At 40.0% G+C, this 13,715-nt stretch overlaps 1 protein-coding gene across 1 annotated transcript; it reads right to left on the bottom strand.

The window, feature by feature from the left end:
• Positions 1–2,155: 2,155 nt before the first annotated feature.
• Positions 2,156–11,252, bottom strand: LOC120106492 (patatin-like protein 2). Its single transcript, XM_039119422.1, has 7 exons — positions 11,057–11,252; positions 10,780–10,958; positions 10,406–10,595; positions 10,176–10,337; positions 9,925–10,096; positions 2,653–2,783; positions 2,156–2,570 (listed from the first exon to the last, which is right to left on the bottom strand). Exons 1-7 carry the CDS (start codon positions 11,192–11,194, stop codon positions 2,184–2,186), a joined length of 1,359 nt encoding a protein of 452 aa, XP_038975350.1. The 5' UTR covers positions 11,195–11,252; the 3' UTR covers positions 2,156–2,183.
• Between the last annotated feature and the right edge of the window lie 2,463 nt (positions 11,253–13,715).

Here is a 13,715-nt window from a genome sequence, read left to right on the forward strand (position 1 = left end):
GTCTAACCGGGTTGGGTCAGGTTGACTATTTGTAGCATTATCTAGGGTTTAGTGTTAGAAATTTAACCTAAAGTGTGCATTGCAAATAAACATAACTTTATCTGAGTCAATTTGCAAATGGGGATTAAAGGAATTTTATTACATAATACTGATAAAATCTTGGATGGGATATGCAAAACCTTTTATTATATTATTTATACCAAGAGTGCACCAACAAGTGACTTGAAGGTTGATGAGAGCACAAAAGTGCGATCTACACATCACTTAAATTAGTATTATTGCTAACAAATAATGATAAAAAGTGCTGCATTAATACTATATTGTTGTGGGGTGCAGGTAATTGTAAATCAAAGTTAAAATGCGCATCGGGTCCAAAAAGATGCATCACTGCAGGTGATCAGCCAACCGCATGGGTCAACTCCAGTTGCACACTAGAAGGAGGCTAAGTTCAGCCGTCTAGTTCACTGCAATCAAATCCCAGCAGCCAGCAGCCCGTGCATCTCATCCCGATGGAGCCCTTGTGCAGCCCATTCTCTTCTCTCGCGTGTGGATTTTCCAAGTCTCACTCATCCTGAATCTCAACTTCCTTCCGCGTCTTCCTCGCATTCCACTCGTCCGTCCGAGTCCGAGATCCCGCATCTGAGCTCCATTTTCCTCCTTTCATTCGCATCCGGCTTCTGAGCCCATGTGCGATCCTAGCATCCCGTGAAGCGTCGCAGCTGTCCGCGCATCTTCCGCACCCATGATCAACTCCTTCCCGCGATGCATGCCAAGTAATCCGCGGCCAGCACCCTCTCCGCGTCCGTGAGCCAGCGTTGGATCCTCCCCACGTCCGATTTTCAGTCTTCCGCGTCCGTTCTCAGCATTGGATCCGCCCGCGTGCATATCCGGCATCCTCCCAGCATTCGTGTCTAACTCTCTATCTTCCATGTTTGCTTCTCCCAAGCGTTCAAGCCTCACCCGTCCGAGCTTCATTTCCAGCTCATCCACGCCTAGCATTCCCAGCTTTTCGTGGCCAAAGAAAGAAACTAGAAGCAGCATTTCAATCATCTGAATCCCAGAAATTCCGGCTCAACATTCCGGATTGATCCCAAGCGCCCGCGTCCGTGATTCACTTCCCGAATTTCACCCGTTTGCGTGCAATCCTCCGCTATCAGCTTCTTCCCGTGACACATGCCAAAGATCATGCCACAGCTCTCATCCATTACCATCTCCCAGTCGTCTGCCTCCTCTACAGCTTCCGTTCCTCCTCGCGTCCATCCATCCCTTCCACGTTCCCAGCCGAATCACAGCAAACGAGATTTAGGGAGATTCATTTGATTCGTTAAGGAGGAGAGTGGGATATATAGGATATCTCTCGGCTGGAGGGGGAGGAGCTCTGATTCGAAAGAGGAGTCGGGAGCCATTGAAAAAAAAAGAAAGAAGAGAGAAACAGGGGATGCCCTATTTCCGAAAAGAAGAAAAGAAAAAAAAAAGGGGGAGAGATGCTGACGCTTGTAATGGGAGGCTAACTCCTTGGGTCAAGGGTGATGGAAGATCCCTGGCTTATTGCTTTCATGAAGTAAACTCTGAACTTTGATTTTAATTGATTTACATCTTTTCATATGTTCTGATTCTCTCATATTTATTTATTAGATAGTTTAGTCATGTTTTATATTTATTGATACACGGATCGCTCTGATATTTGATTTGTCGTAGACATAACTAGCACGATGAATGCTTAGACATTGAGTTCTTGTATTTAATCGATATATTTCATGATTAAAACTATTTTATTTATTCAATCCTTAATCGAGAATCGTCGAGTTTATTTGTTGAAAGTAATATTGTCAAGGGGGATTCCGGATCCCTAGCCATCTCCATATTATCAAACTTAATCTATTAATTAGTTTCTCTAAACTTCTATAAACCATCTGAAATTATATCTGAAATTAAACTGATAATTCATATACCGCTCCATGAGGAATCGACCTCGGACTTCCGAGTTTTACTGCTTGTGCAATTCTCCTACACTTGGGAGATTAGTTTCGCAAAAGCATTTTTGCGAACACATCAAAAGTTGTCTACTACATGACTTGCAAACTTATTAAACTAGTTCAAACTTCAACATTTTTATTTTTTATTGGCAAAAAAATCTGCGGTATTTCACAAATATTTCTAGTGATGACTAGCTTTAGACCCAGTCAATCTATTCCTCCCTCTTTCCTCTGACATGAAGAATAATTATTGTAGAAATAGGAGATCACTGTGCTCCAAGCAATCTTAGAATTACACCCTGGTAACTGAAACATTTGTGCGTAAAAGCCAATACAAAGCAAGGGTAAGCCATATTGTCCGGGTTCAAGCATTTTCCCACACCTCAACCGTCTTTCATCGGAGAGAAGCTTTGCAAAATGCATGAGTTCTTCTTCATTGGTTTCGTCCTCACTGACCTCCTCAGACAAGCCAGTCTCCAAGTTCACCCTTGACACTCGCTTCTTGAGGAGGTCCTTCCCAATTTGCATAAGCCTTAGCAAGTTCTCATCCGTAGAGATGTCCACAGATGAAGCCTTTCCAGTCAAGTTGTCATCCTATATTTAACAATGATCAACATAATCGTAACCCTTGCTGCAAAAAGAGGGGACGAAATAGTGGAGAAATAGTGAAGCTTACCTGAATGCGAAGATAGTTTCCCGTAGAATGAATTGCTTGGAATACCACAGATGCATGGATATCAACCATATCAGCACTAGCTTGTTTAAAAATGTCGATCAGAGGCGTAGCACCATTGTTGTACAACCATCCTAGTGTTAGTCATAAATAATAACATGCTAAGATTTAGAATCACAATAATGCCGTATTCAAGTTTGAGAGATATACCTGCGGAAGACATATTGAATACGTTCTTCAATCACCTGGAATAATAGCGGCTGGATCTTCCCTTCCTTGCTCCTCACAAAAGATAGCCGTCAATGGGGCAAGCTATCAACCATATGGAGAGGAGAGGGGGACCTAGCCTATATATAGGAAATATAGAGGAGCCTTCCCATTAAAGGCTCCAAAACCCTAATTGGGTTTCCTGGCCTACATACCAAAAGTACCACAATAAATAGGACTCAATCCTATACATCCAAGGTGCACCAAAGCCCATAAAACAAAATGATCACACATCATAGTGGGCTTAATCATAGTACCATTCTGAGCCATACGTCTAACCCGTTTTATAAAACAAAAATACGCAATCAGTGTATGCCCATATTTTGAAATTATTCTAACATTCTCCCACTTGGGCGAACACGGATTGTCATATTAATTTAAAAACTTTGTTTTGAAAACGACTCTCGGGTTAGACTACAAAAGTGGCCACACATATAGCTCAAATGATAATCACCTTGGATACATGATCCGGTCCAACAAGAACATCAACATTGAACATGGAAGTCGTTACACCATTTAATCGATGTAAGACCACTCCACAGCTACAAATGCTAACATCCTTATCGACATGGATCCCCATCCTCCAACCAATGTGGTAGTATGTAGTATGAACTTAGCACCAAAATGTGATCAAAGGTGTGCTAATTCATATTGGTCCTCATAAATGCTTCAAAAGAAGCTACATATCTCAAAAGAGACTCACATCATGTCTTTATGCATTATATCTCGAGATCAAAATGATATCATAATAAAAGACATATGTGAAATGCATGCTCAAACATAATTATAATTTCTGTGCACAAAATACAGAATTATAAATAGAAAAATAAATATTATTATTATTGGAAGAGGCTGTACCCGAAGCATATGGGTTGCCTACGTACCCTGTAAAGGGAATCAAGCTAAAACATAATTCTTTTACATAAATAACTCCCACTAACCAAAAATATCAAAGGTTTCCACAATGCCCATATTTGCAATATGTGTCTTAAAGACTTTTGGTGCGAGTCCTTTAGTCAATGGGTCTACAATCATTGCCTCTGTATTTATATGTTCTATTTTTTTCTGCCCTTCTTTAACTTTATCTTTGACCACCAAGTACTTGATGTCTATATGCTTAGAGCCACCAGAACTCTTGTTATTCTTTGAAAAGAATACCGCTACACTATTATCACAATAGATGGTAATTGGTCTCGAGATGGAATCAACAACTTTCCGTCCTGAAATAAAATTCCTCAACCAAATGGCTTGGACTGTAGCTCCATAACATGCCTCAAATTCAGCCTGCATGTTAGAAGAAGTCACTAGAGTTTGCTTAATACCTTTCCCAAAAATAGCACCACCAGTCATTATAAAAATATAACCTGAAGTTGACTTCAGATTATCTTGACATCCTACAAAATCAAAATCTGAGTAGCCTACCACCTCAAGATGATCTGTACGCTGAAAGGTAAGCATATAACCTTCAGTCGTTTTCGATAATCTCAAAACTTTCTTAGTTGCTTTCTAATGCTCTTGTCCTGGATTCGATTAAAATCTACAAAAGACACTCACTGCATAGGCTATGTCTGCTCTAGTGCAAACTTGAGCATACATCAGGCTCCCTACAACACTTGCATACGGTATGTTCTTCAAAGATTTCCTTTCAAGTTTATTCTTTGGACATTGGGATTTGCTAAACTTATCTCCTTTTACAATAGGTACATCACTAAGTGCACACTTTTGCATATTGAAACTCTCTAGGATACGTCGTATGTATGTCTTCTGTGAAAACCAAACAAGCTACGGTCTCTATCACACTGTATTTCAATTCCAAGTACAAAATAAGCTTCCCCAAGATCTTTCATTTCAAAATTAGCAGATAATATTTTCTTTGTCTCATGAAGTAACCTTAGTCACTACTAGCAAGTAAAATATCATCCACGTACAAAATAAGAAAAATGAATTTTCTCCCACTGATCTTGAGATAAATGCATTGGTCCACTGTATTTTCAACAAAAACAAGAGAAGCACAACTTCATCAAATTTCAAATACCATTATCGGGATGCTTGCTTGAGCCCATATATGGATTTGTTCAACTTACACACCAAATTTTTCTTTTCTTCTACGACAAAACCTTCAGGTTGCCTCATGTAAACTTCTTCATAGAGATCTCCATTTAAAAACATTGTCTTAACATCCATTTAATGAAACTCCAAATTATAGTGTGCTACAAGTGCCATGATAATTCTAAAGAAATCCTTGGATGAAACCGGTGAAAAAGTCTCATTATGGGCGATGCCCTCTCGACGAGTGAACCCTGCAACCAATCTAGCTTTTTGTGGTTCAATATTCCCTTTTGAGTCTTACTTGAATTTGTAAACCTATTTGCAACCTATGGCCTTAACATGTGGTGGAAGTTCAACAAGTTTCCAAACTCCATTTCTCTTTATAGAAAGCATTTCATTTTCCATGGCATTCAGCCATTTATCTAAATCAGGTCTTGTTAATGTTCATTAAAAGAGACAAGATCAATATTATGCCCAATATTAAAATCACTCTCGAGTAAGTAGACATTATAGTCATTAGGCAAGGCAGACCTTCTTTCTTTTTGTGGTCTCCTAACCTGTGGTTCAAAAAACTAACTCAACCACTGTTGAAGGAGGAACGTGAGGCTCTTCTTGATGCCCACGTTCTTCATGAACCGTGGCAATCAGCTGAAAAATAACTCTTTCTTGTACAACGAAAATTGAAACCACAACTTGACTCGGTTCTGTAAATGTTTTCTTTAATACAGAACTCCCACTAGTACCAAGTACAAGAAAGAAATTTCTCCATAATGGACTCAATAATTTTGGTGCCATGATTAGGACTATAGAACTTATAGCCCTTTGATCTATAAATTTTGGTGTAGATTTGGGATCTAATTTCTTTTCAGTAGGATTATAAATCCTAACTTCAACTGGGCAGCCCCAAACTCTAAAATGGGCTAAATTGGGTTCACGTCTTGTCTACAATTCAAAAGAAGTTTTCTCAACAGCTTTACTAGAAACCTTTTTCAGAATGTATACGACAGATTTCAATGCTTCACCCCATAAGAATTATGGAAAATTTGTTTTACTAATCATACTGCTAACTTTATCCTTCAGAGTCCGATCATGCTTTTCAGAAATACCATTTTGCTCAGCTATTCCTGGTATTGTGTATTACGGAACTATCCCACATTCTTGTAAAAATCTCGCAAAATCACCCATGTTTTGACCGGACTCATCATACTTACCATAGTATTCACCACAACGGTCAGATTTCACAATTTTAATACTCTTCCCACATTGCTTTTCTATTTCCATTTTAAATATCTTGAATTTCTCAAGAGTGAAAGATTTATCATTACTCAAGTAAACATAACTATAATGCGGAAAATCATCAATGAAGGTTATGAAATATTTGTTCCCACATATAGTAGAAAGTAACGGTCCACTAATATCGGTGTGAATTAGATCCAAAAGACCATCGCTTCTACTGGATCCCTTTCTTGTAGTTTTAGTCAGCTTCCCCTTATGCAATCTATGCAAGTGTCAAAGTCCGAAAAATTCAAAGAGGGTAGAATCTCAACTTTCATCAATCTCTCTATTCGTTTTTTTTTTTTTTTTTTTTTGAAATGTGCCCTAAATGCTTATGCCATAATATAGAGGAACTTCTTACCAGCCAATATGGGAAGCCAGCAGAATGGCATTGTATAATATAAGCAATTAAGTTTTTTTTTTTTTTTTTTTTGTTTCTAATGATTAGATGCTAGGGTTGTTACCACTATTAGTTCTTGTAATTATTAGGGTTGGGCGGTCTCCCTTTGATTACCAAGACTAATCAAATTCCCTCTAGAAGTTGGTGACTGCAGAGGTTTCATTGCAACAACCGCACCCTTCTAAGCTAAAATCCCAAAACAAAAGGGTATCCAAAGGATTACAAAAAAGGCCCTTTTACCATGCAGTAGTAGTAATCATATCAGTCTTAATTCTCTCCTTATGATGTACATATTACTAGCTGAAGGGTCTTGTTCATCCATCCATTACCATTTATGCCTCGGTTATAATAAGATGACACAAATATAGAAGAGGTATAGGTTGTAGGACTCATATAGTACATCCACGCCATTCTTACTCACAGCAGATGGTGGGTCATTGAGCTGCACCCTTCAGTTCATGTCATGAACTAGAGAGACTCCGGACTGGTGAAGGTTGTTTTGGTAATCTAACGTTGGGCACATTAAAAAGCATTCTTTCTTTGTGAGCACTCTAAAGTTCTACTGACCCAACGCTAGGGACAACCGAGTAAGGCCCATGCTTGAGGAAATAGGACACCAGTGTGCAGTATCCAGTATTCAATATTCAACGTATGTCACCTACTCAATCTGTCCACTAGCGAGTCTTAAACGAGTAGCAAAGGGATGGGTGCCGTTCTTCCTCATCCAGCATTCTGCATGGAAACTTTTCTTCTTGCCTTCAGCATTTTCTTAATGTTGCCAGGGCTTCCAGCAGGCACTACAAGGCATTTTAAGTTTGATGCATATGATGTAGCTAGTTTCAATTGGAGATCGGTGAGCTATAGTTATGCTAAGCTAATAGAGCATAATTCAATATCTTATCTCACGACGATTTGGTTTCACAGGTTAGGATGGTGCTATCTTCCATCTCACATAATTATTTTCAGTCAAGGTTTCAATAGCAGACAATTGGCTTGAAAAGAGAAGAGGCATTCAAAACTGCGGAAACAACATATTTTATTTAATATCATCCAAATATGATGCATGCAATCAATGGATGATAACATATCTATCTAATCAACTTGGGCTATTAATTAGATAGTCCGTAATCAACTTGAAAAACATATAAGTCTAATTACGGTAAGAGCCTTGGTGCATCATTGTAAAGTCACCTTTGGGCTAACAATACAACACGCTATAAGGTACTCTTAAAACATATCATGAAGCCAATTAACAAAGTCATATCAGCTTTCGAAACACCATCGCCTTTGGGCAGAAGAATGATTCTAAGCTAATGCAATCCCATTAATCACTTCATGTCATTTTTCTAAATCATCATACACAATAACACCTTCGGGCAAGATATTGCATGCAATAATCTAAAAAAAATGCAATGCTACCCCTTTTTTTTTTTTTGAGAAAATTAGATAAATATCAGTGAGTGTGCCACTTTGGTGGCTACCACCCACTTCAATTTCAAAATATTCTCTTAATGGGAAAATAAGGATAGTCTTTATGCCCAACAAATTTTAATCACAAAATGATAGTTATGTGACAAAATCATAACCATTAAACATGCTATAGTCATAATCAAAATCATATGTGATTTAAACAAAAAATATTAATCACAAAATTCAAGGCATATATGGTAGCAAGATATGTCCAAAATATATGCCCAAAATTTAACACTTCAATAATCAATATGCATGAGGGCCTAATTCAAATTATTCAGTATTTAAATAATAATTAAATGGGTTACTAACTCTTTGCCCCAGGCCGAAGCCCATTCTGATCCATTAAGATAAAATGCAAATGAAATAAACATGGGCTGACTAAATAAAAGGCCCACCTGCAATCATGGACTTATTCAGATTGGGCTTTGCAAGCCCAAAACCAAAACCCAAGCTTAAGCCCAAGCAAAAGAAAAAAAAAAAAACTTAAGCTATTCTCTCCCTCTCCACCTTCTTCCTCTTCAGTCTTCACGGCCGCCGCCCCTTTTTTTTTTTTTTTTTTGGGGGGGGGGGATGGAAGCAACCCGTGGCTGCCTCCCATGGCAGCCACTGTGCCGGCCACCACCCGTGGCCGGCGACCCCCCCGCCGGGCCGCCGCGACGCCCTGAGACGCGCGGCCGGCCGTGGGGTGGCCGGGAGAGGGCCCCCACGGCCGAGCCTGGCGGCGTCCCGGCGAGGCCCCACGGCCTGCGGCCGGCCGTGGGGTGGCTTGGGACGCGCCCCCGGCTTCCCAGCCGCGGGACCATGCCGTCCGCCTCCCGGGGACCTGACGGCGTCGCCGCGAGGACCCACGGCCTGCGGCCGGCCGTGGGGTGGCTTGGGACGCGCCCGCGGCCCGCAGCGGCGGCGGCGTCCGCCTGCTGTGGCGCCGTAGGGCGGCCGTCCGCCCGCGGTGGTGGCGGGCGAGCCGCCTCGGCCTCCTTCCGCCGGCCGTCGCACGGCACAGAGGCGCCGGCCAGCGGCGAGGAAGGCCCCTTGCCATCCTTCATCTTCTTCTTCTTTTAGCCCATGAAGAGAGGAGTTGTAGAACGGGAAGAAGATGAAGGATGTATGCGGGAGAAGGAAAAATTAAGTTTTTTTTTTTTTTTTTAATCCGAAAATAATATACAATGGCAGATTTAAATTAAAATCAAATCTGATATTTGATTATCAATAAAAAATCTGTGTATGCAGATTTATGCAGAAGATCCATTCATCAATGCATAAAATTAATCTGTAAGTCCAGATGAAATCATAATTGTGTATGAAGGACTCTAATCTTAGCATGGAGGCTCTGATACCAATTGTTAGTCATAAATAATAACATGCTAAGATTTAGAATCACAATAATGCCGTATTCAAGTTTGAGAGATATACCTGCGGAAGACATATTGAATACGTTCTTCAATCACCTGGAATAATAGCGGCTGGATCTTCCCTTCCTTGCTCCTCACAAAAGATAGCCGTCAATGGGGCAAGCTATCAACCATATGGAGAGGAGAGGGGGACCTAGCCTATATATAGGAAATATAGAGGAGCCTTCCCATTAAAGGCTCCAAAACCCTAATTGGGTTTCCTGGCCTACATACCAAAAGTACCACAATAAATAGGACTCAATCCTATACATCCAAGGTGCACCAAAGCCCATAAAACAAAATGATCACACATCATATTGGGCTTAATCATAGTACCATTCTGAGCCATACGTCTAACCCGTTTTATAAAACAAAAATACGCAATCAGTGTATGCCCATATTTTGAAATTATTCTAACACCTAGTACACCCCATTTGGATGCCTTTTGTGCACTGAATCTCTCTTCGTTCTTTGCTGACCCCGTCCCAAGAGAGATCACAAGGAATTTGCCATAGTCCATTGGCTTGAAGGGAGAGAAATCTTCATTTTTCTTGAGGATCTCCTTCATAACTTCGCTGATCGCTACTAATGTCTGTCAAGTTATTGGATCATATTATTATTAGAAGCTTATGGTGTTAAAACAAAGGTAATATTAATCTATAAACTCTAACCGGATTATTTGCTGCAACCCCTCCATCAACAAGATTGAAGCTTCTCGTGTTTCCTTTAGCATCTTTTGTTTCAAAGTAGTGGGCAGGAAGATAGGTTGGAGCTGCAGATGTGCTAATGCATATATCAGACAGAAGAGAATCTTTCAGAGGTGCATGTCTTGCCTGCACGCACAAAGGGCAAAATGAGACTTAAAAAATAAGAAGGTTATGGAGGGATGGCAGACTGATACCTCAAAGGTGGAAAAGATAGTGGGCTGAAGAAGCTTAATATCAAAAGTAGGAATAACTATGTCAGTTAGAGCTTGATGAATTCTTGTTTCACCAAGTAATTCTCGTATTATCGAGCGCAGATACTTCCCATCATATTTGGGCCCTGTGACTACACTAAACAAATTACGCGTTGAAGAGCAAATCCCAGCCCTGAAAGAAGGAAAAGTTTCTCTTAATCCCTAAAAATGGGGTACGTAATTAGATATGACATACCCATTACAATCAGTTCCTTAATGGCCATGCATGATCCGTTGTTGCGGTTGAATTGTTTTATTTCAATTGCTATTCTTCCATGTTATCACAAACGGACCAAGTTATAACTTGTCCTACTTACTTTTGAGGAAAAATCTTAGGGGAGTTTTCTAAATAGAACTTGGGGATATCCTCTGCCGCAAAGAGTGGGCGATTATTCTTGTTGGGAGCTGTAAGCATTGCAGTCACGAGCCCTCCTGTGCTTGTTCCAGCAACGACATCAAAGTAGTCTGCTATCCTTGCATCCTCTCCATCAAGATCCTGCTTCCACCAACCTCTCATTAAGATCATAATAAAATTTTGAAGGAAGGAAGAAGCTTAAGAAAGGTGATTCATTTCATAGTTGAAGTATAATTTACTTGGAGCTTTGATTCGAGGAAGGCGAGGATGGTTCCTGGGATTATGCCTCTCACGCCGCCACCATCAATGCTCAGAACCGTGACCAGACTTCCCTTACAAGGTGGAGGGTTTGCAAGTTTTTCAGCGTCGCTAGCCATCCGCTGGAAGAAGTTATAAGCTCCAAGAAAATGGTTTCAGAGGAGAGATCAATGGCTGCTTTCTTCTGATCTTGTGCCTATCTTTGGTAATAGCTATTTTCATTAGAAAGACAAACACTAGGACATTCTGATGCATCATTCACCTAAAACTACAACACCAACATCGGACTAGGATCTAGATGCGAGTTAGACTTGAGCCACAATTAGGTAGTCCATAACCACAATCAGTAGCCAATAAGGCCCATATTTTGGGGACATGCTGCCATGGAGGCACACCTGTGACCCTTTCCGTGCTTCTGGGATAGGGGTGCAAGCGAACCGACTCAGCCTTGGCTCACTAGGAGCTCATTTGAGCTCGGCTTAGCTAGAAAATAAACTAAGCTTAAACACATTTCAGATTGTTTTATGAGTCTCGCACGAGCACTTACGCTGTTTGAATATGGCAGGAAAGCTCAGCTCAGCCTGATTAAAGCTTAGAAAAAGCTCGGCAGAAAGTTAAGCAATATTCAGCTCGGCCACTCTTTGTTTTTTTCTTTGATAGATTGGATAGAGCATATGGCTCTAGTTTGAGTATCAAAAAATACAAGGTGATGAAAGAGGGGAGGTTGTGGAATAGTCTTATAACTATTCTAGAAGACATCATTGGAGTGTTAGAGCAATATAGGAGGCGATTTAATCAACTGTTCTTTTCATCTTCTGGTATATGTAAGTGATCTAGAAAGCATTACAATCCCTCATCAGCTTGTAGATGTTCTACAGTAATGGATGTCCGTTGCCTGTTTTGTATTAATCTTGAATTCATCCGATCACCGTAGCAAAGTTTTCTGCTTGACCATTTTTTTTTTAATATTGGTGGGCCTCCCGTGACCTCAAAAAAAAGTAAAAAAGAAAGAAAAAACAGAAAAGGTAACTAGATAAGAAAACCAGGATGCGTCGGCAGACATCCACCAGCTACCATTCCATGACCCAACACCAACCGCAGTACTATAGTCCGTCTGCCTCGCCTAACGTCCAAAAATAAGAAAATAATGCGTCGGAGGGACCTCCACCAACCGCTATTCCATGCCCAGTCCGATCTTGTGTCTTTATGATGCATGCTGGCAAGTCCTCTTTTTCTTATTTATTATTTTTTTTTTGGAAATAAAAGGGGTAGAAAAAGGAAGGGACCAGTCCACCCCCGCATAGCAACCCCCACTGGGCCTCCATCCTGCCAGAAGAATGTTCGATGTGGGCAGACTTCGTTTTACTCATACCCTCCCCATCCGAAGGTGAGTACGTCACACCTGACACCACCAAGCTACATATAGAAGGAAAGTATAACTGCTAACGAGCTATCCAGGCGTGGGGCATCCGATCTTCGAATTTAATGAACGTCCGCATATTTCAAATCCGGATAACTCGGATGAAATTATCGCCTCCTTACCAACAGGTTACCATCTTGGTGGCTGCGGCAAGCCCTTTCAAAGCAATAATTTGGAGTATATCACTCGGTACGTCAACCTGCTAACTTGAAGGCTTGAGACTTGCATGCTGTCCCCATGCTTGCTTGCCACGTACTTTTATTATCTCCCTAGGTCACGCCAATTACAGAGGATTTTGACGTATCTATGCTGTTTTGTGTTATAGGTGCAACAGATGATTTGTTGTCCAGTTGCTTCCAAAGCTGCAGTAGATTTGGGTTCATAGACACATCCTTTAATTGGATTAAGATGATATGATGTGGATCCTGTCAAATAAAGCGAGCTATCATTCTGACAAAATGGGATACGGTTTAAAGATTGTTGGCATGAATGGTGTGAATTCCAAGCTATCATCCAAAGTCAACACCAATTTAATTTCTTGTTGTTTATCTTGCATCGTATCAAGCTTATATGACTGGGTAACCTCCAAGTCTCCAACAATAATTTCAAATTTGACAAGTCGATCTCTAACAATGGTTAATTTCTTTCATCTATATATATATATATATATATATATATATATATATATATGCTAGATGCATGGATATATTATATAGACAGCTACATATCTCAAATCACTTGTTATATGTTTGCAAGAAAATAAAGAGAGGGCACTTGTTAGACACGTACAATCTAATTAATGCTTTGGAAATAGGAATATAGCTGTACTTTCTTTTTTTAATTGACAAGGAAATAGAAACAAGCTTATAAGATTGGGTAACCTACTACAACTCTAATTGCAAATTTGACAAGTCGATTTCTAACAATGGTTAATTTCTTTCATCTATATATGCTAGTATGGATAGATTATATAGACAACTACATATCTCTAATCACTTGTTATATGTTCATACAAGAAAATAAAAAAAATAGGCACTTGTTATACAGATACAATCTAATATTTAATGCTTTGGAAACAGGATGACTTTTTTTTAAAATAAGTGATGACTTTACTTAATAAATATCTCTTAGAAACATGGCTCTGCTCGTTTTATATATCCTATATAAGCCAAATTTACCAAATTATGCTCAGTTACACAATATTGTAGTTAGACCAGCTT

This window comes from Phoenix dactylifera, unplaced genomic scaffold, assembly GCF_009389715.1.
Source record: "Phoenix dactylifera cultivar Barhee BC4 unplaced genomic scaffold, palm_55x_up_171113_PBpolish2nd_filt_p 000546F, whole genome shotgun sequence".
Lineage (NCBI taxonomy): Eukaryota > Viridiplantae > Streptophyta > Magnoliopsida > Arecales > Arecaceae > Phoenix > Phoenix dactylifera.

Excerpts from the sequence above, each read along its gene's own strand:
- LOC120106492 (XM_039119422.1), bottom strand. The coding sequence starts at position 11,194 with ATGGCTAGCGACGCTGAAAAACTTGCAAACCCTCCACCTTGTAAGGGA. Across the intron at positions 2,784-9,924 it reads ATCCAAATGGGGTGTACTAG|GATGGTTGTACAACAATGGT; the intron begins GTGTTAGAATAA and ends GACTAACACTAG. Across the intron at positions 2,571-2,652 it reads GAAACTATCTTCGCATTCAG|GATGACAACTTGACTGGAAA; the intron begins GTAAGCTTCACT and ends TGTTAAATATAG.